This window comes from Podarcis filfolensis, assembly GCF_964270895.1.
Source record: "Podarcis filfolensis genome assembly, chromosome: 13".
Lineage (NCBI taxonomy): Eukaryota > Metazoa > Chordata > Lepidosauria > Squamata > Lacertidae > Podarcis > Podarcis filfolensis.
Window position 1 is genome coordinate 28,885,525 of NC_139615.1, and position 26,537 is coordinate 28,912,061.

A 26,537-nucleotide genomic window follows, 5' to 3' on the forward strand; every position below is an offset into this window, starting at 1 on the left:
AAACTGTTTCTCAGGCGGCTAGTCCTGGCCTTTACCTATACCTTCTTCCAGAAGGCAGAAGCTGAAAGAGATCATTTCCGGGGTGCGTACTATCCTGCGCTATCTCTGCAGCTTTCTTATGGCACCTGGCAGCATAGATTTGATCTAAGGTGGGAAGAGTGTACCCAGTTATTCTCTCTGCAGTCCTTACAACCCTGGACAGCATTGTTTTTTTCCCTGGCCGTGCAGCTCCCAAACCACACACACAGACCATGAGTTAATACACTCTCCACAGTGCTTGGTGACAAACTCACCCACAACCCGAAGTCCTGGCACAGAAGCTGTTGCAGCAGACCTGCATCCTGCCTTAGCGTGACTAGTTTCTCCCAGAGAGAGAGAGAGAAAATATTTGCATCCCACAAAATCAAGTTTTGAAATACCTTTATATAAGAAGAATCAAGTAAAAGTAGCAGCAGGAGTAGAAGCTGTATTTAACTTTAGAGAAGAGAACCTTTTTTATTGTAAGAGAATTCTAAGGAGAGCAATGAGAATATCTAAAGAGATTGCTAATTAAGGATAGGAAATATTTTTGTTGGCTTCTCAGTATGCTGGCACATTAATGTGAAAGATGACACTCATTCTTCTTGCGCTGCAGCATTTCCAGAAGCAGAAAAGTGTTTCTGGATAAAATCTTGATGTTTATATAACTGTGCTTTCTTTAACAGACTGAACCTTGGAGGAAGTTACTCGCCCGTGCTCGTCTAATTCTTCAATGATGGTTTTGATCACTCTCGTTTTCTTTGATTCTGAAGGCGGAACAGACAAAAGAAAGAACAAGTAGCTGAAATGCCTGTGCCAAACGTTCTTTGGGACAGAATTTTTAACAGAATGGTATCTACCTGAATGACAAAGCCCCATCATCTGAGCACTTACCTGCATGCATGCATATATACACCATTTAATCTGTATGCTGCCTTTCTGTCGTTCAAAGTTCAAGGCAGTTTACAACTTGAAAAAACTACTTAATTGCAACATAGCAAAAGGAGTCATAAAAAACAAAAAAAAATTCACAAGCAAATTGAACAATTTCCACATGAATAATAATAAGATATAAAATAAAGATCTGAAAAATAATATCAATAACGGCAGCAACCGTCTTCCATAAAACTCCCTGAGCAACCCCCCAGCCCAAGAGTCTGTTCAGCAGCCTCAGCTTTTGTAGCTGGAGTCAGTCCGGGCCCCACCCTCCCAGGCCAGGTGGAAAAAGTCCTGCAAGGCAGGAAGCAACTCTTCCAGGACTCACAACCAAGCAGGCTGAGCACCTTTCTGGTGCAACATTTAGTACTTATTCGGCGTCTTTCCCGACTCGATTTCTTTAGCGATTACAAACGCAAGAGTTACGCTGGCATGCATCGGTCCCCAAATTTGGAGAAGTGAAAATTTTGAAAGACAGGTGCATTTCAATTAACATGTTAGTTAGGAAAGAGCAAATCAAGTGGGTTCACGTTAGATCTACGATTTAGCAGTAATAACTATTGAAATATTGAAAATATATTAAAATGAGAAATCTTCATCCAACACAGGAGGAGTCTATGAGCACACCTGGAAGCTTTTGTTATTTCCAGACAGTTGCAGGTGGTGGGGGTGGGGGATGGCACTTCCCCGACCTCCCATCGCCAGCATCTCTACGGCTTTGAAGGGGTGGGGCAAGGGGAAGTGGAGGCCAGTGCGGTGCAAACACACTGGCAGAGCCAATCCAGCCCTTTCTGAAAATAGCGAGTCTCTGTGGGCCATGTAACTTGCACCCCGGAATTCTGTTCATAGATGAGGTACATAGATAATTGCTTCTAACCTGAGAATTCTTTGCATTGATGAAATGGAAGGGGGAAGAAAAAATGTACTGAGTGCGGGATGTTAAATTGGTCTTAGTCCCCAGCCTATTAATAACATAGAAAGACACCCTCAAAATGATGCTTACCTTTTTCTTTGGATGCAGAATGCGTGTTCCCACCGGCAGTTCCTCTGCCACTGGAGTCTGTGCCAGACCCAGTGCCTCTTGCAGCAGATTCTGAGCCTCTTAATCCTGCAGCTGTTGCAGACCCCACATTTTTTGATCCCAGATCTTTGCTACCTCCGTGTCCAGATGCACTGCAATAGGCAATAGGTTTGTGTTACCCTTGCTTATTTATTTTATTCAATCTGCATCCAAAGATCACAAGGGCAGTTCACGACATAAAAATTCAAAATGAGAACATTTTTTTTAAAAACCCCCAAACAAAAGTAAATAGTAGGTGAATAAAAACTTTGGGGGGGGGGGTTATACAGCAAAAAGGCCTTTAACAAAGCAACACATTCAGAACAGGAGACCCAGACTCAAGTTATGGGCCAGACCAGTGGTTCATCGCCACTGGCAATAGTTTATTTTCTAGCACAGATGTCCTTCCTTCTGTCCATCCCGAATCTTCCACCATTCCATTTCATTGGATGACACCCAGGTTCTAGTACATTTAACTATAATGAGGCTTGATGCCTTGACACACCAGAGGGCAAGGGAGCTTGTGGACCTGCCAATGTTGTTAAACTACAGTTCCCAGCATCCCTGAGCATTGTCTGTGCTGGCTGGGGATGATGGGAGTTGAAGTCCAACACTGCCTGGAGGCGGGCCACAGATCCCTCATTCCTTGCTTGCAAAGCAATTCTACTCAATGTGCTTTGCACATGCATGCCAGTTTAAAGAGCGTCTGAAGTGCAGCTGATTTGCCCCACAGGAGATAATTTTACACCTTTTCAGATAGTAAGATGCTCCTTATTGTCACTGGTTTATGGCAAACCTGGGTTGCAAAGTAGATCCCTTTCTTGCCTGGTGGTTCTTTTTTTCCACCCTACCTTACTTCTCCATCGATCAGATGCCGGTAAGTCTCAATCTCATTCTCAAGGCGGATCTTGATATCCAGCAGCTGCCTGTAGTCTGCATTTTGGCATTCCATGTCCTCCCTGATTTGTTGTACTTGGGTCTCCACGTTGCCAATCAGCCCTTGCATCTGGGAGATCTGGGCACAGTAGCGGCCTTCTGTCTCCGCCAAGGTGGCTTCCAGCGATTGCCTCTGAGAGGGAAAAGGTTGCCGTAACACAAACGTAACACATAGGGCATGTTTTAGGCCATCAGCATTTTGAAAGGTTGCTTCCAGACCCCAGAGTGTCCTGGGAGGATGGCAACTGCTAAGGAATTCCAGGCTGTTTCAGACACATGCCCACGTCCCTAAGTCATTCTTACCTTGTGTACCTATGAAATCTATCTGCCAGATGTACCAATTCCACTAAGTTGCAAGAGCAATATTGCATTTGCATTGATTTGCATGCACATTTTTTTTTTAAAAAAAGAAGCACTTAAGCTCTGCTTGTACGGACCCAGGGATGGTATCGTTTGAGTATCTAGATTTCAGTTACAGTTCTAAAGTGCTCTGTTTGGTGTGCTCAAGGGCTTTGAAAAATTTGATCTCTTTCTCTTTGTGCAGCAGAATCCTGTTCCAAAATGCAAACCTATATTTGAAACAACTTGGCTTCAAAAGTGCTTTGTTTTGTGGCACGATGGGCTGTTGAGAGCAAGTTACATAGCTAAGAAAAGGCAGCCAAGGGCTGCCAATCTGGAATGGACTCGCAGTCTGCATTGGGGGCCCAAGACCAGTCCCCCTGCCACAGTTATTTGTCCCCAAGGTGCTCCTTGTAGTAGGCGAATGGGCAGAGCTCATGCTTTACCTGTGGAAAGGCTCAGTGTCAATCCCTGTCATTTCTAGGTAGGGCTGGCCGAAACTCTTGTCTGACAATACTGATCAAGTTGGACCAATGTTCTGACTCAGTAGAAGGCAGTTTCCTATGTTCCTGTGAGTTTCAGCAATAAAGTGGCACAGGGTCGCATCTGGCACGGGAACAAGTTTTGAATTGGGACCCTGCGGCTTCTTCAGAATAAAAAAAATGGTCAGGTTTTTGGTGTGTTTTTTTTTAAAGTACAAACGATTTAACGTGTAGGCTGACCCTTTTGTGAATAACTCAAGCCCAAACCTGCAAATCACACAAAGCTACCTGTGTGGTTCTTTGTATTTTGGCTGCTGTGCTCAAAAGGCCTTTGTTTCTAACACGTTGCCACCTGTTCTGGGCCCTTGGAAAGGAGGAGGCTCAAAATCAAATCCACTAAATAAATAATCTATAGGAGTTTGTGCTGTGCTGAAATCTTTCCTCCAAACGCATCTTGTGAGTTTTGTTCTTCTGCAAAAGAGGCTCCTGCTTTAATTCCTCATGCGCTTGGGAATTTCTTTAGAATTTCAGTCTTGAGCTTACCTTCTCGTTGTGAGGGGCCTGAGGATGGTGTATGCCATTTCCCCCATACAAACATTGTTCAAACATTTTTCTAATGATTTGCAGCCTCCCTGGCTACCCATACTTCCTCAACTGACAAAGCCCCATTGGAGGAGTTCCTATGAAACTTTAAAGGAAGTCCGGGCACCTGGGGAGGCTGCAGGGTGCAGACCACTGGTGAGACGATTTGTAGAATGAAATAAAAACTATTCACAAGCGTCCTTCAGCCACCTCAGAAGTAAGGTAAGGAGATCAAACTCCCTGACTTCATTCACAAGTCTATTGATTTTTGGTTCCAATTTCTTTTCTCATTAACTGACAGAGGATGGAGGAGAAATTTTCAGCATTGCACTTATAGGACTTCCTGTAACCAGTGAGATGGCATTCAGGTCTTGTCATTCTTGGTACAACATGACTAAAATGGAGAGATCGCTGAGCTTATTCGCCATTCAGAAAAAGCAGGCTGCTGCAGAATGAGACAACCCAGTGGTCCATCCAATTGCTTATTGTCATAGCTAGCAGCTTGTAATGAAGAGAGAGGCCAATAAAGAATGACTGTTATTTCCAGGGACTCTTGATAACTTCTAACCAACTTATGCTCTTTTCACCACTTGTGTATGTAAACAAATTATGAAGAGGGTTCAGGGCTTGTGTGTATCATCTGAACCCTAAACAGCAGTCAATCTTAACTAAAGTTAGTGAAAACAAGCCAGTTTCATGAACTATTCTTTGAAGTTGACTTGTTTTCATTAATCACAATGAAGATTACATAAAGGTCTAGGTTTGAATGAAACAGGAGTGAAAGCTTCAAAGGACACAAGGGTTTTTTTGGGGTGGAGAGCTAGGCTCATTCTCATAATGCTTAATGTGACTTAGCTTTGTTCCTGAACCAGCCTTGTAAGAGGGAGGTGTATATTTCAGGGAGATGTTTGTCTTAATCATTCAAACACGATTATGTTATCTGGCAGAGATCTCTTCCCCATACCAACGCAAGTTGAGATGTCAGGTCTATCTCCAAAGCCTGAAGGGTGCGTTTCAAATCTGTGATCTCATTCTTGTTGGTGCTGGTCTCCTTGGCACTCACGTTGATCATCACGTTCAGTTCCTTACTCTGCAATAATTCAATAACAGCGTTTGAGCGGTATAGTATTCAAATGACGGAAATGTGGTTGGAGCAATTGATTCTGTTTTCCAGAAACTTTGCAGCTCTATCCCATTTGTAAAATGAAAGCTCCGGGTATAACAGACCCCAGTAACAGAAAGCATAAGAGTAGGGCACTCTGTACATGTTCAGTGCAACTTATACACCCTCCAACTTCTCCAGGTTTCTTCTGCAGAATTTGGAGTTTTACAGGGAAGGATGAATGCTGCGTTTAAAGGGCAGTGGGGGGAATGAGCAGCCAGGGAACCGTGGAGAGACATGCACTTGCGAAACCTGCAGAAGTCTCTTGTTCTGTTATGCCTGGAACCACTGCACAGTGGTAATCTACTGGCTTATTTTAATGTGCATGTTTAAGCCGTTTCACAAACAAGGAAATGAGACGATTGGACTGACAAATGTAATTTCTTTTTTTCCTTTTTTTAAAAAACAGATTTGCTGGTAGATTGCTGATTTTTAGACACATCCCTGCATTCTCGTTTACCTTTTCGGCGAACCAGGTTTCAGCATCCTTGCGATTCTGCTCTGCCAGAGCCTCATACTCTGCCCTCATCTTGTTCAAGAGGGTAGTTAGGTCAATTCCTGGGGCAGCGTTCATTTCAACGTTGACGTTCCCGGAGGTTGCGCCTTGCAAACTTTTCATTTCCTACATGAAGAAAGAAAGGGAAGAAGGAAAGAGAAAGGGACAAACAAACAAACAAAATGCCTCAGGACCATAACTCAGTTGGTACATTTGTGAACATAAGAAGAATTGCACTGAATCAGAGTCCCAGCCTGTCCATGGAAAGCCCACAAGCAGAACTTGTGCATTTCCCTTCTCTTGTATCTGCATTTTCCTTCTCTCATATCTACAGTATTTTTTGCTCTATAAGACCCACTTTTTCCCTCCTAAAAAGTAAGGGGAAATGTGTGTGCGTCTTATGGAGCAAATGCAGGCTGCGCAGCTATCCCAGAAGCCAGAACAGCAAGAGGGATTGCTGCTTTCACTGCGCAGCGATCCCTCTTGCTGTTCTGGCTTCTGAGATTCAGAATATTTTTTTTCTTGTTTTCCTCCTCCAAAAACTAAGTGCATCTTGTGGTCTGGTGCATCTTATAGAGCGAAAAATACGGTACTCCCTACCAACCAGTAATCAGAGGCACAATCTCTTGATCCTGGTTGTAATACATATCCACACTGATTAGTCATTTTCTGCATATTCACAGTGGCAACGCGTTGACTTCATTTACACATGCAGCATTTCTGCATCCCTAGAAACATGAATATTCATTGGCCAGTCGCTGCCTCTCTGCCTAACCTACTACTCCCCAGGCTTGTTGTGGGGATTAAATGAGGAGGAGGAGAACCACGTACACAACCTTGATCTCCTTGGAAGAAAGAAGGCGGGATATAAATGCAACCAGTCCATCAATCAAGATAAGCTCAGCGTTTGGGTTCCCGTAAACTTTCCCCATCCCTGGGAGTAAGTGAATAGGCATACAGGCAGACAGTGAAAGGCAGCAGGGAGGAGGCATCACTGCCAGAAAAGCGCCAGCTCAGAGGGATAGGAGTAGCAGGGGGCAGGGGGGGGAGCTCAAAAGGAATAGGTTGGGGGCTGCCATCCCACCTGATCCTCTGCTGCTTGAGGGGGCTGCCTCATTCTGGTTAATGCGAACCTGTAACCCAGGGGTATGGAACTTCTGTCCCAAATCTGAGGAATTTGATCACCCTTCAGAAACCAGATTTGCTAGCCTTATGCTTTCTCACACCTCCTGTAAGCTGCTGAGCTTTTGTTCAGTGAAGCACCTCTTGGTATCACTATTGTTATCAGCACTGAACACTCCCTAAATCCAACCATTTTGGATTGCTAACTGATCAAGTTGCACCAGGGGAGTTGCTAAATACGGAGAGGATTTGGGGCGCTGGGGCAGGAAACAAATTTGCGTAGATCAGCATATGCAAACTGTGTATGCATGGATGCCTCTGGGCAACTTAAGATTAGTGGACTTCTGGGATCTTGCTGTGCTTTGAGGTGTGCCCGGCTGACCTTTAACTTAGCAAAGTTCAAAACAAAACAAGTTCCTGAAAAAGGGAACAGGATGGAACAGGACACCTGGGGCTTAGTGCAAAAGTCCTGGAGCTCAGGAACCCCCTCACAACACCTGGAGTTATGCTGTCAGTTGCTTGAGCAAGATGGCTGCCTTACCTCTTCATGGTTCTTCTTGAGGTAAGCCAGCTCTTCAGTCAGGGTCTCAATCTGCATTTCTAGGTCGCTCCTGGACAGAGTCAGTTCATCAAGGACTTTGCGCAGGCCATTGATGTCTGCCTCAACGCTCTGGCGGAGGAACACCTCGTTTTCATACCTTTGAAGAGGAATTATTATTATTTCTTAAAGTGCTTAGCTTGCTCAAGTACTTAACTTTGGCTATTGCATTGGCTTGGCCAGTTATTTGATTGTCATTGTGTTGAGAAGCCTGAGACTCTGCTTATCAGGCTGTTTGTTTTGGTCATATTTACAAGTAAAATTAGGTATATACAGGTTGTTTTTTCCCAGCTGGACCCAGTGCTTTTTTTTCTTAAAAAATGTTTAGGGGTACTCTCATTCTGTCTGAGACTCAGGAAACACCATGACAGGGAATGAGGCCACCATCGGGGGTAGCAACGGAACTGATGATTCATCGTGATAGCGTAGAAACTAATTTTTAAAATATTTTTAGTTTCTTCTCCCATTAGATTCAAAAAATGTTTAGGGGTATGCGTCCCCCCCAGAAAAAAAGCCGAAACTCTCTGGAGCTCAGTTTCGGCACCCCTCAGGTGGGCACCATTGCCATGATAAGAGAACAAGGAAGGCGTTCATGGTGAGTTCCAGCACCTCTTTTTTTTTTTTAAAAAAAAGAAAAATAGCACCGATACCCTGATTGGGTTCAAACTTACTTCATTTTGAAGTCATCTGCAGCCAGCCTGGCATTGTCTATCTGCAGGATAATGCTGGCGTTTGTGACGCTCGCAGCAATGATCTGCATTGGAGGGGGAGATAGAAAAAGGAAGTAAAAAAAGCAAATCATTTATATTATTTACACAAAAAGATTACATCCCTCTTTCCCCCCTCCAGCAAAATCGCTCAAAGCGGCTAGAAAAATTCTAAAACAAACGTAAAGATTAAAAATAAGAGTAAATGCATCAATAAAACACATGAGGGGGCACTGGGCTGAGTTTTACTCTGAATTGACATGATCAAGGGCACAATCCTAAAGCTGAATTTGTTTTATTTATTGCATTCCCATCCCACCTTTCCTCTAGGAAGCTTAAGCTGGTTAACAGACTTCGCCTCCTCCCCATTTGATCCGCACAATAGCCCTGTGAGGTAGGTTAAGTTGAGAGACTTTGTGTGGCCCAGGGTCACCCAGTGAGCTTCATGGCTGAGTGGGGATTTGAACCCTGGTTTCCCAAGTCCTAGTCTAGCATTCTAACCATTACACCACACTGGCTCTCAATCACCTGGCCAGGCTGTGTTGGTTTAACTACCTGATCCTGGCTGAGCCATAGATATGGCCTCTGTATCTCCCACATCCCAGTTTGGCCAGGACCCAGCTGCCTGAGCTGAGCCCAGTAGTCCTTCAGCTGGCCTAAACCCTGAACAAGTGACATCCTGGGGTTGAGGTGAGGGTGAGACAGGAGGGGGACTTAGGCTGGATCCTAAGCATAGTCACGTGACCTGAGAACCTGGCCTACATTAACCTGGCAAACGGGGATATAAATCCAACTCTCTTCTAAGGGCTTGCTTTCATTGAGTCATAGAGCTGTAGAGTTGGGATAAACCACGAGGGTCGAATCTTTTTGCTCAGCATGGGGCTTGAACCCACAACCATGAGACTAAGAGTCCTCATGCTCTATTAGCTGAGCTGCTTTACCTGCCAAGTTTAGGGCAGCTCAGCCAGCACAGGCCACTCCTGAATGGAGCTTGGATCTGGCGGACATTAACAGCTGCTTAACGTAAACCAGCTTAATTTACACTGGCTCCCATCCTTGGGTCCATTCAGTCCAATGGGTCTGCTGTGAGTGGAGAGAAGCCATAAAAAGCAAAGGTAGCCTGTTGATCTGTAAGAGAATACCCTCCCCCTTCATAAATCTCACAGCCAGGCAGTAGTAGCTTTAGTAGGACCGACTTGCATAATCACAAAATTATGGCAAGCTTGATTGAGATTCAGTTCACATTTAAAGGCGAACCCGCAAATTTGCACTTTCGGAAACAACAAGCGAACTAAAACGCAGACATCCTTTGACAACCACACTTCATCAAATATACTGGCGTAAAGTGTGCATAAAATTGCATATGTTTAATTTCCCTTGATAGAAAACATATCCCCACCCCCCGTTATTTTCATTAACATATGCATTTTTGCGCACACTTTATCCTAGCATATGCATCATTAAGTAAAATTACAGGAGAATGTGCCTCTCATGTGAAATTCACTGGTGAATTTAAGACTGGGGAAATAAGAAACTGAGAGAAGCTGAAAGAGACAGATTTGCCCACCTCTGTGGCGCTGTGGGTTAAACCACAGAGCCTAGGACTTGCTGATCAGAAGGTCGGCGGTTCGAATCCCCGCGACGGGGTGAGCTCCCATTGCTCGGTCCCTGCTCCTGCCAACCTAGCAGTTCGCAAGCATGTCAAAGTGCAAGTAGATAAATAGGTACCGCTCCGGTGGGAAGGTAAACGGTGTTTCCGTGTGCTGCTCTGGTTTGCCAGAAGTGGCTTAGTCATGCTGGCCACATGACCCGGAAGCTGTACGCCGGCTCCCTCGGCCAATAAAGCGAGAAGAGCGCCTCACCCCAAAGTCGGTCACGACTGGACCTAATGGTCAGGGGTCCCTTTACCTTTACCTCTCTTCCATCTTTAGCCAGCCTCACTCCTCCAATATCTCCCTTCCCTTCCCAAATCTTGTTCACCTTATTTCGAAGGTCCTCAATAGTGCTGTGGTATTTGCTGTAGTCGCGGAGGCCTCCGTCGGCGTGCGACGCTGATTTCTCATACCAGGTTTTGATTTTGAGCTCCAGGTCGCTGTTGGCCTCCTCCAGAGCCCGCACCTTGGATAGGTAGGAGGCCAAGCGGTCGTTCAGGTTCTGCATGGTTTCTTTCTCCCCTCCCGAGAGAAGCCCACCATCGCTGCCGGCTGCGCCACCACAGCTGTAGCTCTGGAAGCAGCCCCCAGCCCCACCTCCCAGGCTGCCCCATCCTGACCCCATGCCCCAGGCTGCCCCACCACCAAAACTCCCTGCGCTGAAACACCCTCCACCCAAGGCATGTGCTCCGCAGCCAGAAAGCTTTAGAGATGATCCACCACAGCGAGAGGAGGAAACCTGCCTAGATCCCCGGCTAAAGTAAGACATGATCTCAAGGAAGTTTTAAGCAAGCTTGAGGGGAGAAAAGCAGAAGATTCACCCAAGGGGAGTTTTCTTGAGCAGTCAGAAGAGCATCAAGGTTTTATATGCCGACTTTGTTAAGGGTGTGTTCCTTCGTTGGAACGTCATTTCATCGCTGCATTGTTTGTTTGGAAGATTTATCATTTCAAGCCTTCATGACTGATGGATATTAATAACTTGGCCCAGTCTTCCATCTCGTTCATTTGCCCCCTGGGCCATTTGTGAGTCTTCTCCCACCCCACTCCCAAGATGGCGAATGGGTGGATGTCACCTGGCCGAAACATTCATCATCACCACCATCTTTTCAGCAAGGTTGAGTAATTCCTCCCATCCCACCGCCGTCTCTCTTTGTGTGTTTTCAAAGCCCATCATTATAAACATATTTCTTTGGGTCCCTACCCACTTTTTTTTCGCACTCGCACTTGCGACACTCTTTTGTGGCAGAGGGGTGTGCAAACCGCTTTTCAAGGATGGTTCCCTCGCGTTGCGATTTCCTCACCCTGGGTGGTGCAGAGAGAGAACTATGCAGTTTGCATTAGCCCTGCGAATTGTCTCAGCTGTCTGCTTTTCTGACGCGGAAGTTTGATATTCTCATTATTTCTTTAAGCACCGCGTTTCAAGGCTAAACTCACAAGGCGCTGCTTTGATTTCCTGAAGCTTTTTGCTCTCAAATTGTCAAGGATCCAGCGAATGAAACATATTTAAAGAATCTGCTTAATCAAACCGGCTTTGGAACACTTGGGAAATGGAAACTAATGGTTTCGTGATGGAAGTGTAGGACGATTGAGGAAATCGCTTTTGCTGAATCAAGTCAGCTTGAAGACTTAGGCGTTCCTAAGAAAAAATAAAAGATACGTACATCCAGGATAAGGCAGCAAGACAAAATCATTATTCTTGTGTGTACTTGTTGCTGGGAATCTCAGGTGGGGAGAACCCTGTGGCACTCAGGTCCTGCTTGAAGATTGTGAGAACAGGACAGAGGTGGTCATCCCAACATCTTGTATAAAATTCCATAGTTTAACTATGCTGTGTGTGGTGAATTACCTCCTGTCACCTCTCCTCAGTCCTCAGTTTCTTTGGATCACCTTGGATCTAGGCTGCCTCTGAAGACGGTTCGGAAACTTCAGCTAGTGCAGAATTCAGCAGCCACGTTGCTCACTGGAGCAAGACAGTTTAAGCATATTACACCAATCCCGGTCCAACTGCACTGGGTACCAATTAGTTTCCGGGCCCAATTCAAAGTGCTGGTTTTGCCCTATAAAGCCTTAAATGGCTCAGGACTGCAATACCTCACAGACCGCCTCTTTCCTACCTGGACCCTGAGATCATCATCTGAAGCCCTCCTTTGTGTGCCTCCTCCTCGAGAGGTCTGGAGGGTGGCAACACGAGAACGGGGCCTTCTCTGCAGTGGCATCCCATCTGTGGAATGCTCTCCCCAGGGAAGTTCACCTGGCACCTTCATTATACACCTTCAGGCGCCAGGCAAAAACGTTCCTTTTTAACCAGGCCTTTGGTTGACCCGATCAACATCCCATACCCTTTTAAAATGTAGCTCTTTTTTTGGAGGTTATTATCGGGTTATTGCTTTTGTTTTGATTTTATATATTGCAATCTTTTTTGTGAACTGCCCTGAGACCTCCGGGTATAGGGCAATATATAAATTCAATAAATAATAATAATAATAATAATACAGGGAGGGAAAAGGTCTCTCCATCCACTTTCTCTGCACACAACACAGTATTCCGAATGTGACTGCACGAGGCATATTTTAGCAATATTAGTTTCAATTTCCAGACTTGTGAGATCTGGAGCTCACCAACTGGAACCAGGTGCCACATCAGTCCTTAGGGCAGAGAGCAGAGAAGGGGCTGAACAGTCGGTGCTCAAATGTCAGGATCGGATTTGCCTCTGAGCTCATGCTCTGTGCAGGAATACCCAAGCATTTTTCATTATAACCACCTCAGGGGTACCATCTTGTTTTTTAAAAAATCGACATTGCTAAACAACTGGGAGTCAGAAACCCTTGCCATTCTCAGTGTCAGATTTACGTATAAGCTAAACAAGTCATAGCTTAGGGCCCCACTTTCTTGGGGGCCCCAAAAAAATTCAAGGAAAAAAACAACTGGGTGTACATTTCCAAAATATAAGATAAAAAACAAATAAAATAAAACCTACATACAGCAACAGTGTTTTGTGTTGTGTAGGCTCCTATGATGTAAGTAATGGGCGCCGCCTGCTAGCCTGCTCCCTAAAATATCACTGGTTTGCTCATTTCTATATATGGGGTGCCTATATTCTGCAGGGACTGGTTGCATGGCAACGTGTGCAAATGGCTTTAGGTACCTTTTAGGTCCATAAATTACCATATAGCATATATTCAACACAAAAAACAGTGACAATTTGTTGTTGACAAAGGGTAAGGTAAAGGTAAAGGGACCCCTGACCATTAGGTTCAGTCGTGACCGACTCTGGGGTTGTGGCGCTCATCTCGCTTTATTGGCCGAGGGAGCCGGCATACAGTTTCCAGGTCATGTGGCCAGCATGACTAAGCTGCTTCTGGCGAACCAGAGCAGCGCACGGAAATGCTGTTTACCTTCCCGCCGGAGCGGTACCTATTTATCTACTTGCACTTTGATGTGCTTTCAAACGTTGGCAGGAGCAGGGACCAAGCAACGGGAGCTAACCCCGTCGCGGAGATTCGAACCGCCGACCTTCTGATCGGCAAGCCCTAGGCTCTGTGGTTTAGCCCACAGTGCCACCCGTGTCCCTGACAAAGGGTAGCTGGATATATAAAGGGCCCCATTACCTTCAGTAACCTCATCAAACCTAAATCCGGTCCTGGCCATTCTACTGCCATCCACCCAAAGGCCTCATACCCAGTAGATCCTGATCTGTCTTCTGTCCACCCCTGAGTGAGAGCAAGCGTAGCCAAGTGCCTCAGAGACTTTGACCTCTGAACCCGGAAGCCCCTAATTCAAACTTTTATTTGGCCATCATCCCGTTAGGTAGTCTTACGCAGCCTGCACTAACGAAGTAAGTAGTTTACTCCCTCTTATCATCAGCTGCACCTATATCTTTGCAAGATGGGGAGAGTAAGAGTCCCGACAAATCTCCCCGGGTGTTATAAGGATTACCGAGACAGTGTTTGTGGACATTCTGAAGTGCTGCATAAATACTGTTGTTACAGCGAATTGTAATTCTTGGAGTGATGGGATCAAAACGAATTACGCAACGTCACGGAGGACGGGGCCACCTGAGTGGATCGTAATCTCCGATACTGGATGGGGCATGAGGCAGTGTGCAAGGGAGCTAGATTTTGGGTGGCTTTGTATCTTACTTTACAAAAGAAGAGGCCTTCGTCGGAAGAGGTGTCACAGGAAAATCCTCTGTTTGGAGGCCCCTCTGGTCTGGCCCGAGTCCATTTTAAAGATATAGCATGCAGGGAACTTGACGTTTACGGTGAAGAATTAGCACCCAGAGAGCAGATTGAGCAGGCGGCAAGCAGGCACTGGCAGAGGAAGATGGGGTGGGGAGAGCGCATTGCCCCGGCAGCACAATCCGGGTGGGGTGCCGTCGCGGCTGCCCCCCCATCCGTGCTGGGTGCCATGCCCCCACAGGCGGCACACCATGGTCCCAGGACGTGTGCCACGCCCCTGTGGGTGATGCACCACACCACCAGGAAGTGCACTAGCCATGCCCCTGCCTGCTCTCCACCCCCCCGGTGCCGGAGCATGAAGTTCCACCACTGCATGCAGGGCACCTGCTCACTGTCTTCTGCATGATGATGGGAAAATAAAAATAAAAATAAAAATAAAAATAATAAAAATAAAAATAAATAAAAATAAAAATAAAAATAAAAATAAAAATAAAAATAAAAATAAAAATAAAAATAAAAATAAAAATATATTATTTATACCCCACCCATCTGGCTGGGTTTCCCCAGCCACTTTGGGAGGCTTCCAACAGAATATTAAAATACAATAGTCTATTAAACATTAAAAGCTTCCCTAAACAGGGCTGCCTTCAGATGTGTTCTAAAAGTCTGGTAGTTGTTCTTTGACATCTGGTGGGAGGGCGTACCACAGGGCGGGTGCCACTACCGAGAAGGCCCTCTGCCTGGTTCCCTGTAAGGGGAACCACCAGAAGGCCCTTGGCACTGGACCTCAGTGTTTGGGCAGAATGATGGGGATGGAGACACTCCTTCAGGTATACTGGACCGAGATGCATTTCTATTTAAATTATCTTGATTCCCCCCTCCCCGAAATTTGCACCTATGTGCACACAGCACATTCAAAAATTATGCGAATTGATGTCCTCTTTTGGGGCAACCAGCTGACCTTGTCTGCCCACTCAGTCTGCAACCTTGGGCAGGGTTGTTGTGAGAATAAAATGCGGTGTGGCAGGGAAGGCACATGTACGCCGCTGTGCGCTCCTTGGAGGAAGGGTAGGGTAAAATGATATCAATTAACAAATCGTAATAAAGTAAGAATGGCAGGTAGCCAGCCATTGCTATGTTTCCAGAGTGAACAGGCTGCAATAACACCAATCTTCTCCAGTACCGCTTTGGATATGCAGGATACTGTTCCTGCATAAACTCAGCTGTTATGCTTATTGACCTTTTGGGAAACAAGGGGAAGATAATAGGCTGGTAGGCAGCCAGGATGCCATTGGCTTCAAAGGTGCCTACAAAGTACAGTACACTGAGAGGAACAAGAGCTGCAGTTCCCCCTGTTGTTTTTTTTTAAATGAAAAGGAGGCAGCCCTTAAGAAAAACAAAAGGGTCAACTGTGGTCATTTAGTCTACATGGGTAGGTAAAATGGGCCAACTGACCTATACAGTGGTACCTCAGGTTAAGTACTTAATTTGTTCCGGAGGTCTGTTCTTAACCTGAAACTGTTCTTAACCTGAAGCACCACTTTAGCTAATGGGGCCTCCTGCTGCTGCTGCGCCGCCAGAGCACAATTTCTGTTCTCATCCTGAAGCAAAGTATTTAACCCAAGGTAATATTTCTGGGTTAGCGGAGTCTGTAACCTGAAGTGTATGTAACCTGAGGTACCACTGTACAGATGGACTTTGGAATGCAGCTGTTTAATTTGGGGACTTTTCGTCATTCTGCAGAATAAGGCAATCTGGTTTATTAACTGGATCAGCACAGCACAGGAACAGAAGGTGACAGAAATTACACCCATCTTGCAGCAGCAAAATTTACGGGCGACAGCTGTTTGCCAAAGGGTGTAGTCTTTGGCTGCTGAAGCCGATGACAGTTTCAGTGAAGCTAGGATTTATTGCTAAGAATTATTTATTTAGTAAATTTAATGTGTGAAGTGCTGTTCTGTTTTCAGTTTGTCTGGACTCCTAGGAACCTTATGCGTCGGTTCACTATAATCCCTGTGCTACTTGTTTAAGGCCACCCACCGATAGGGATGGAAGAATCTGCAAATTTTGGGGTTTTTTTTTCCATTTCTCATTTCCCCACTCATTTCCAGTTGGCCACATCCCCGTTTCCTGCAGTTTGGGTCTGGACAGGAAACTTGCCATACCAAACTCCAGGATCCAAGAACAGAGATAAGATACTCTTATCAGCCTGAGGGCCACATTCCCCTGTGGCAATCTTCCAGGGGCCACAAGTCAGGGGCAGAGGCAAAAGTGGGTGGAGCAAGTTTCTACACACATTCTCTGTCCAGGAAATCAAGAGGAATTATTAGAACATATTCCAGACAGGAAAACATAGCCGTCAAGGGTGTGAAACAGGGTGGATGAGGGGTGTAGGTTGGGGAAAGAAGGGGTGGCCAGGGAGGAAGTGTGGCCTGGATTCCCGAGAGGTAAAGGTAAAGGGACCCCTGACCATTAGGTCCAGTCGTGACTGACTCTGGGGTTGCGGCGCTCATCTTGCTTTATTGGCCGAGGGAGTCGGCATACAGCTTCCGGGTCATGTGGCCAGCATGACTAAGCCGCTTCTGGTGAACCAGAGAAGCGCACGGAAACGCCGTTTACCTTCCTGCCGGAGTGGTACCTATTTATCTACTTGCACTTTGATGTGCTTTTGAACTGCTAGGTTGGCAGGAGCAGGGACCGAGCAACGGGAGCTCACCCCGTTGCGGGGATTCAAACCGCTGACCTTCTGATTGGGAAGCCCTAGGCTCTGTGGTTTAACCCACAGCGCCACCCTCGTCCCTTCCGAGAGGTAGAGAGCCCTAGAGGGCCACATTCAGCCCTTTGGCCTGAGGTTTTCTATCCCTGCACTAACATGTGACTGGTGGTCTAATGACAGCTTCTCCACAAGTGCTTCAGGAACTCAGGGGGCTTTTGAACTCACAGCCTGGCCTCACATACATGGAGATGCCCTTCATGATCATTGGGGCTTCTATGTGGAGGATCTTCATGGGACTGGGCAATTATGATGCACACAGCTGCAGTAGCTTGGAAACAGGGATGCTGTGATTGTTTTACTGAGTGTAGTCCTCTCTTTTGAAGGACGCTCAGAGGGCAGCACTCTCTTCAATGGTGTCCTCTGTTTGAGGGTTGTCCCATCCATGACTGGTTTGTAGATCTGAAACCAAGAGATCCACGGGCCTTCCTTGCTGTGCTGGCTGGGGCTAACAGGAGTTGTAGTCCCACGCACCTAGAAGCCACCAGTTTGGAGAAGAGTGGCATAGGCAGTATGTAGACAATGCTTTAAAATAAAGACACCTGACCACAATGTTATCATTTACTTGCTACAGAAGGAAAATCTTTATTGCAGGCTGCTAGCCGATAAGATCATGGTTTTCTGTCTTGGTTTGCATGGAAGAAAGGCGCTCAAGAAAGCAGCGGTGACAGAAGCAGAGAAAAAAGGCAATTCTAACACGGCATTGTGGGTTTAAGGCAGAAATCTTTGAGCTCCTGACACCTTGGCATAGCTTTTTCCATGGCATGCATCTGCTATGGCATGCTTTGAAAGATTCCCCATGAGAATCTGAGATGGCTTATTTAATTGGCTTTTCTTCAACCGACTGGACATGAGTCGAGACGACTTGATCACCAATTCTGTCTTCCACTATTGTCTTGATCACTCTTGTTTTTTGTACATCTGTATAAGAAAGGAAATGCAGGCATTTAGGAGAGCAGTTATTCTTTTAAACAGGCAGATCATGGAGCTCTTATGTAAACATGGGGGGAGGATTGTACTACTTAAAAACACAGGAAGCTGCCTTATAGTGAACCAGACCATTGGCCCATATAAGCCAGTATTGTCTATACTGATTGGCAGCAACTATCCAGGTTTCCATCTGCTTTCCCAGTTCTACTTGGAGATGTAGGTGATTGAACCTGGGATGCTCTGTATGTAAGGCAGATACTCTATCATTGTGCCCCACACTCTGTGCCATCAATATCCCATTTGCCCAGAGTTGACCCACAATTCATAGCCCATGCAAATAGCAGCTTGGAGGGATGAGGGCCAATGGGAGCAGCTACAACCCTGATCAACCATCCCATTGGGCAATTTCTGCACTGGGTGACTGTGGCGATCACACACTGGGCCCCTGGTCTATTGACCCTGTGCCGCCACTGTGATTGCTTTTTCCGTTGCCACCACGCCATATCTCACGGGGACACACAGAGTCCAGACAGTTGTTAACATTAACAAATAATCAAGTTTATTTTTAAATGCAGGAACAAGCTTATGGTTTCAGTTAATTTTTCTTAGCTCTTAGTTCCTAACAACTTCAAACTGATTATTCCCAACTATCTATCTGACTCCACCTGACAATTCCTCTCACTCTCTCACAATACAACTCTACCAACCCACACCTAATCCTCCCTCTTCCTTCTCCAATTCCCAAACCTCAACTGACTTTCAAAACCTCCCACTCTAACTTTTACTCCTCCCTTGCATTCCCACTGGCCAATCACATCACACTCATTTAAGCCTTTCCTTATGACCCACCCTAGGAGGCAAACGCCACAGTGACCATCTGAGGTAAAGTTGTTATTGCACTGGTGGCTCCTTAACATTGATTCTTTCTTCACCAGCACAACCCTGCCATATACGGAACTTTCTCAGTTCAATTTTGGTACTCCAATAGGCAATTTATCAGCACTATTTCACCCTCTGAAATTAGTAGCAAAATAAATGTGCATTTTTAACAAAAATAGAAATGTGCATTTTTAACAGAAAAATAAGAGCAACATGTATTACCTCTGCTGCTGCTTCCATATCTTGATCCTGAATCCTGGGAACTTTCACCACTAAATCCTCTGTCTGTAGATCCTGAGCTTCTAGTTTGTGAGTCTGCAGACCCAGAGCCTCTGGACTGTGACTGAAAGCTGGAAGTTTCTTGGACCCTGGATCTGGAATCTGAAGAACCGGAAGATCCGAACCCTCTAGATCCTGTGGATCTCGAGTCTCCACTGCCAAAAGCTCTGGATCCAGAGCTGGAAGAGGTCTGGTCTCTAGAACTTGAACCTACAGATCCTCTAGATCTAGTTTCTGAAGAGGTTCTTCTGGATCCAGATTCAAAATCACTATAAGAACAGTAAAAAACAAACAAACTTTAGACTTGGTTATAGAAAAAAAGAGGGCTTCTGTGAATGTAAATTTGACAGTACCAAGATCAGTAAAGTCTTTATTGTAGATATTATGTGGGATCGAGATAAAAAAAGATGAGAAAAGGCAACATCTAGCTGAACCGTAATGAAGTTTGGATGTATTGAATAAGTGTGCTAATATCATTGTGGGTGGTTGGGTGCAGAAGTACTTCACACTATTTCTCTCACAGCCCTTTCCCCCACTTTGCGTGTGCGCAGAAGCGCTATATCACACCGCATGTGTGCGCAGATGCGGAGCATCTGGATGTGAATGCTTCAAGTTGCGGACGTGCCTCCAGGACGGATTACGTCTGCAACTCGAGGTTCCACTGTAGCCATAAAGATGTTTTCCTTTCCAGCAGATTTTTATATTTCTCCCAAACTCTATACAAATTCTTCGTTAGATTATGGTTCATAAAACTTTTATAAGTTTTCGCCTTCCCATACCAGAGACATGCATGCCAGCTGAATTTTAAATCGTGACCTTCTAAATCCAGGATGTCTGCATTATTCAAAACGATCAATTCTTTTAAACAGCACAAGCAGGCTGCCTCATAATACATTTGCCCTTTTCTGAACCAGAAATAGAAAGAAAGGGCATGTTTCTTGGAGACTATGCAAACTGACTGGAGAATGTGCATATTGAGAGGGGGAACGTCCAATTAAGCAATGAGAAACCAAGTGATGTGTGGACCCTTAGGCAAAGGAGAATCAAAGACATTTAGGAACAGCAGATTCTACCATGTTCCTCCCTTTTTTTACCTGTCTCCTCCATCCAGCAGACTGCGGTAAGTCTCGATCTCATTCTCCAGGCGGATCTTGATATCCAGGAGCTGTTCATATTCTCTATTTTGGCTTTCCATGTCTTCCCTGATCTGCACCACTTGTCCCTCAACATTGCTTATCACTCCTTGTATCTGGGCAAGTTCGCCACAGAATCTGCCTTCTACATCTGCCAGGGTGGCCTCCAGAGATTGTTTCTGATGAAAGGGGGGGAATGGAACATTGGAAGTTTAATAAAAAGATAAAACGAGAACACAAACAGATAATAAAAAACATAAACAAACAAATAGCCCCTCCCACAAACACATTTAAAAGATCATAGTATTTTTAATGGTAGGGCTGGATGCCACAAGGCCATGTGTACCCTCTGTGTATATTCTCTATCTCTCTTCTTGTTTTAAACTTAAGGAAGGGTTAGAAAGGTAATAAAGTAATAAGTAAAGAAAGATGCTAACTGTTAGCCCCAAAATGGAAAGTGAGCGAGGTCCCAACTAAAGAGGACAGGCAACTTAAGTCGACAGAATCTGCAGAACTTGCAGGTTTAACACATAGAATAAGAGAGCAAGAAGAACATACATTTAAAGAAGAGTGGAAAACATTTATTGAATATGTGGGAAATGGTTGTATACAGCTGAAAACACTGGTAGCCTTAAGATAAATTCAACAGAGTAAATAATTTTTGACGGATGTAAAAGTGGAAAATTGATTTGAATGGTTATAGTAAAATATGCAGGGATGTATGATACGCAAAATGAACCATGGAAAGAGAAGAAGGGAAGTCCCTGGATATTTTAAAGCTTGTGAAATGTTTATTTGCAATTGTAAAATTGTAAAATAAAAATTCTCAAAGAAAAAAGGATGCTAACTGAACGAAAGAAAAAATTCTTATACCATAGACAATTGGGTTTGCAGTTCCATTTCTAGGCTTTGAAGAGTGTGTCTTAGTTCGGTAATCTCACTCTTGTTGGTGCTGGTCTCTTCGACGCTGCTGCTGATCTGCTTATTCAGTTCTTGACTCTGAAATAAAGTGATTAAAAGAGGGAGAGAGAGTTATCCAAAGATTTTTAGTCAAATGAATAATTTTGCTTAAGAAAGAGTCCTCTGTGAAGTCAAAAGTGAGCATTTTCTGCAAGACAAAAAGAAGGCACCTTTTATCATATGTGGTGGAATTGTAAAGTGATAAAGGAATTCTGGGAAATGATATATAATGGATTGAAAAATACGTTTCAAATAACTTTTGTTAAAAAAACCAGAAGCCTTTTGTTAGGAATTGTAGGTGCAGAGATACTGAAGGAACTGAAAAGATTGTTTATGTATGCTACAATAGCTGCCAGGATGCTGCTTGCCCAGAGCTGGGAAGATGACAAGATGTCTACGAAGGTGGACTGGCAGATGAAATTAATGGACTATGCAGAGATGGCAAGACTGAACGGGAAAATCAGAAATCGGGAGGATCAAAACTTCAACAGAGAATGGGACAAATATAGATTGTATTTAAAAGACTACTGTAAACACTTTAACTCTTTGGCAGGTTTCTAATAACTCTTGCAATGATACATAGACTTTGGATACAATGGAGGATTGTAAGTTAGATGGACTTATAATATGCAGTTTAAAAAAGTTACCTTAAAGAACCCACAGAGGGGAGGAGGGAAGTCTTGAGATTCGGAAGAATCTTGTGGGTTTTTTTAATTACTTGTGACTATGAGTGTGAATGAATTTGTAAAACCAAATGAAAACTATTGAAATAATAAAAAAGTGAGCATTTCCGTCACCTACCTGTTCGTTGAACCAGGCCTCAATGTCTTGCCTGTTCTCCTCAGCGAGGGCTTCATATTCTCCTCTCATCTTATTGAGGAGGGCAGTCAGGTCAACTCCTGGGGCGGCATTCATTTGCACATCAATGCCTCCGGTCGTGGTATCAGTCACAGAGCTCATATCCTGCATCAATAAAAATGTACCTTCAACACTTGCTGCAAGAGCAGGAAAATAATTTTTTTTAAAAAAAAAATACCAGGAGTAATTGTAATGTTTTCTAGATGACGTTGACTGGTTTCAATAGCTTTGCTTCTACTGCCCAGACTCCAGAGAGGTCTGTATCTGATCCAAAATAGACTGAGCAGGTGTAGGTGTGGGGTCCCTCTTACCCAGGCACCCCCAAACTCGGCCCTCCAGATGTTTTGGGACTACAATTCCCATCATCCCTGACCACTGGTCCTGTTAGCTAGGTATGATGGGAGGTGTAGTCCCAAAACAGCTGGAGGGCTGAGTTTTGGGATACCTGCTCTTACCATTTCATAGGAGCCAACTCCTAGGGGCCATGGGGCCTTGGCCCCCACAATAAAATATTTGAGGGGGCCGGGCCCTCACAGAGTTGGTGGGCATTCCCATTCAAATGTTGTGTTGTGTGCTGCGTCATGTGATTGATTATGTGGGGTGGGGCTTACCTGGGCCCCCAACAATATTTTATTCAAGTTGGCATCCTTGTACTATTTTGTATTCTGCTCCATCATTTACCTGAAGTTTCTCCTGTGTAGCTAAAGCTTGATTTGGGCTCTGTCCTGTTTATTATCTATGTAAAGGTGAAAAGGCAAAGGACCCCTGGACGGTTAAGTCCAGTCAAAGGCGACTGGGATGTGGCACTCATCTCGCTTTCAGGCCACAGGAGCCTGAGTTTGTCCACAGACAGCTTTCTGGTTCATGTGGCCAGCTTCTGGCGCAACGGAACACCGTGATGGAAACCAGAGCGCACAGAAATGCCATTTACCTTCCTGCCACAGTGGTACCTATTTATATACTTGCACTGATGTACTTTTGAACTGCTAGGTTGGCAGAAGCTGGAACAAAGCAACAGGAGCTTACCCCATCATGCGAATTTGAACCGCCGACCTTCTGATCAGCAAGCCCAAGAGGCTCAGTGGTTTAGACCACAGCGCCACCCACTCCCCTATTATCTATACGGGTAATGCAAACCAATACTATTAAGTCCCACGGCAAGCACCCATTGCCCTTAAGATGTGTGTGTATATGTAAAGGTAAATACAGTGATACCTTGGGTTAAGAACTTAATTCGTTCTGGAGGTCCGTTCTTAACCTGAAACTGTTCTTGACCTGAGGTACCACTTTAGCTAATGGGGCCTCCCACTGCTGCCGCACCGCCACTGTGCGATTTCTGTTCTCATCCTGAAGCAAAGTTCTTAACCTGAAGCACTATTTCTGGGTTAGCAGAGTCTGTAACCTGAAGAGTCTGTAACCTGAAGCGTCTGTAATCCGAGGTACCACTGCATACACAAACACACACATATTGGACTTGACTTTAGGCATTACTGAGACCTACATTACCTCTTCATGAGTCTTCTTCATATACTCTAGCTCCTCAGTCAGGCTTTCAATCTGCATTTCAAGATCACCCCTGCTCATGGTTATCTCATCTAGGACCTTACGGAGGCCATTGGTGTCAGCTTCAACACTCTGGCGGAGAGCCACATCATTGTCATACCTGACGCAAAATGGATTAAAAAGGTTGTCAGCAGATCATGTGGGAATCATCTGAACACAGAGAGGGAAACATGTTCCTTCTCTGTGGGTGTTTTCTTCGATGCCTTAATCGGTTTTCTTCACAGCAGCAATGCTTCTGAAGACCAGTTGCTGGAAACCACAGGAGGAGAGAGGTCTCTTGCGCTCAAATCCTGTTTGCAGATTTCCCACAGGCCACTGTGGGAACAGGATGCTGGACTAGATGGGCCACTGGCCTGATTCAGCAGGCTCTTCTTAAGTTCCTATATTATTTTAAAGGTAAAGGGACCCCTGACCAGTAGGTCCAGTCGTGACCGACTCTGGGGTTGCGGCGCTCATCTCGCTTTATTGGCCGAGGGAGCTGGCGTACAGCTTCTGGGTCATGTGGCCAGCATGACTAAACCGCTTCTGGCGAACCAGAGCATCGCATGGAAACGCCGTTTACCTTCCCACCAGAGTGGTACCTATTTATCTACTTGTACTTTGATGTGCTTTCAAACTGCTAGGTTGGCAGGAGCAGGGACCGAGCAACGGGAGCTCACCCCGTCATGAGGATTCGAACTGCCAACCTTCTAATCGGCAAGTCCTAGGCTCTGTGGTTTAACCCACAGATTTATGTTGGGGCTATTTGCTTGCATATCAGGTTTTAAAGAAGGTGTGGTTATCAGCGGTGTTTTTGTCACACATTATGAACCAAACCTGGAATTAGTTAAGCACTCAGCTAAATTTATGATGTGAAATTAGGGCTGCAGCCCTATAACCCTTGGGAGTAAGCCCCACTGAACTCCATGGGACATACTTCTGAGTTGACATGGTTGGGTCTGTGCTGCAGCATACAAATGCAATTCATTGGCTGGTGGGTATGAATTTGTTCCACCCAAGCATACAGTAAATGTACTGTATTTACACCTCATGGGATATGCATGCTGGAGATCTCACAATAGGCTGGTTTTTCTGCTCTACACGAATGATTCAGCAAACATCTCCACCAGGATGTGGAGCAGATGCCCATTTTGTCCCACTTACTTCAGCTTGAAGTCAGCAGCAGCCAGCCTAGCATTGTCAACCTGCAAAATGAGGCCGCCATTGTCTGTAATTGCAGCAATTATCTGCAAAAGAAAGAATCAATAATTAATATATAATTGAATGTTGGATTCGGACATGCAGTAAGTTCCTCTCCCAACTCATTCACACACATTTAAAGCACTATGATACCACTTTAAATAGTCATGGCTTCCCCCAGAGAAATAAACGACAGTGCTGTTGGAAATTCCTACCCAATTTTATTTGTACAGTAATTATTATTTAGCACCATTAAGAATAGGACGGATTATGAATTATGTTATATTTCTTAACTGTCTCCCTTTGTTGTGGGAAGTCAAGACAAGTCTGATTAATTAATGAGGGGAATATATAGTATTAAATAGACAGATGAGAGATAGACGGGTTTTAAAACGACATCATTTCTTTCTTCTCTTTTATATAGTTAGAATAGATTTTGTCTAAAACTAAGCATCCAATAAGTTTAAGGAGTTTTTTTAATTAGAATGGAAGAATACTAACAAAAGAACCACAGAAAAGGAGGTAAATAAAATTAATATTTCAGCAATAAATGACTGGGGAGCTGGGGCTACTCCTCTATGAAGAAAGGTTACAATATTTCTGTGACCCGCCCCGAGACCTCTGGGTATAGGGCAGTAGATAAACTCAATTGATAATAATAATAATGTGAGGGTTGGGGGAATAAAAGTATGCCCTTTGTCAAAATGGATCTCACCTTCCAGGGGTGTCTCTGAGAAAGGGCCGTAACTCAATGATAGAGCATCTGCTTTGCATGCAGATTCAATCCCTGGCATCTCCAGAACAGACTAGGAGAGGAGCCTCTCTGAAATCATGGACAGTCCCTGTAGCTCAGTGTAGGCAACACTGACATAGTTGGGTGAGTAGCTTGGCTAAGTGTAAGGCACCTTCCTATGTTCCAGTGTCTCCAGCTATTTCCTAGTTACTAAGGGCCATTCGCCTGTAATTTCCCTAATAGATGTGTCTGGCAACTTGGCTTGTTGACCATTAAGGGACCTCAGCAGTACCTCTGGGCCCATTAACTCTCTCCTGCCCCCCTCCACCTGCAAATTTGCACAATAAATACAGCTGTACCTTGGTTTTTGAACAACTTATTTCTCAGACATTTTGGCTCCCGAATGCCACAAGCCTGGAAGTGACCGTTCTGGTTTGCGAACTATTTTTGGAAGCTGAACGTCTGACGGGGCTTCCGATTGGCTGCAGGAGCTTCCTGCAGCCAATCAGAAGCTGCACTTTGGCTTCCAAACGTTTTGGGAGTCAAATGGACTTCCAAAACGGATTCCGTTTGACTTCCAAGGTACGACTGTATAAGCCTTGTGAATCGAACAAACGCAGCAAATAAAGCCCTGCGACATATCTGCGTGGCTTGTTTCTTTCCATACCTGCGCCCTAAGGTCATCGATGACTGCGTAATACTTGCTGTAATCCCGTTGCTCTCCGCCTCTGGAGCTTCCTCCAAACTTCTCGTACCATTCTGCAATCTTCCTCTCCAGGTCACTGTTCGCCTCCTCCAGCGCTTGGACGTTGTTCAGATAGGCTGCCAAGCGGTCGTTGAGATTTTGCATCGTCTGCTTCTCGCTGCCGGAAAGGAGTCCGCCCTCACCGCCCCCGAAGCCGTTAAAACCCCCGGCCGACCCACCTCCAATGGCGCCCCACCCAGCACTTGAGCCCCAGGACCCACCAGCACCACATGACAT

At 45.1% G+C, this 26,537-nt stretch overlaps 2 protein-coding genes across 2 annotated transcripts; both read right to left on the bottom strand.

The window, feature by feature from the left end:
- Positions 1-403: 403 nt before the first annotated feature.
- Positions 404-11,696, bottom strand: LOC310747866 (keratin, type I cytoskeletal 12-like). The gene is made up of 8 exons (XM_083583188.1): positions 10,419-11,696; positions 8,403-8,485; positions 7,675-7,831; positions 5,976-6,137; positions 5,318-5,443; positions 2,866-3,083; positions 1,958-2,127; positions 404-785 (listed from the first exon to the last, which is right to left on the bottom strand). The coding sequence occupies exons 1-8, from the start codon at positions 10,857-10,859 to the stop codon at positions 679-681; spliced, it is 1,464 nt and encodes a 487-aa protein (XP_083439314.1). The 5' UTR covers positions 10,860-11,696; the 3' UTR covers positions 404-678.
- A 5,252-nt stretch (positions 11,697-16,948) lies between these two features.
- Positions 16,949-26,537, bottom strand: LOC310748663 (keratin, type I cytoskeletal 12-like; the record flags this gene model as incomplete). The annotated part of the gene is made up of 8 exons (XM_083584511.1): positions 16,949-17,962; positions 19,073-19,398; positions 20,224-20,441; positions 21,136-21,261; positions 22,024-22,185; positions 23,587-23,743; positions 24,787-24,869; positions 26,223-26,537. The coding sequence occupies 8 exons, from the start codon at positions 26,535-26,537 to the stop codon at positions 17,859-17,861; spliced, it is 1,491 nt and encodes a 496-aa protein (XP_083440637.1). The 3' UTR covers positions 16,949-17,858.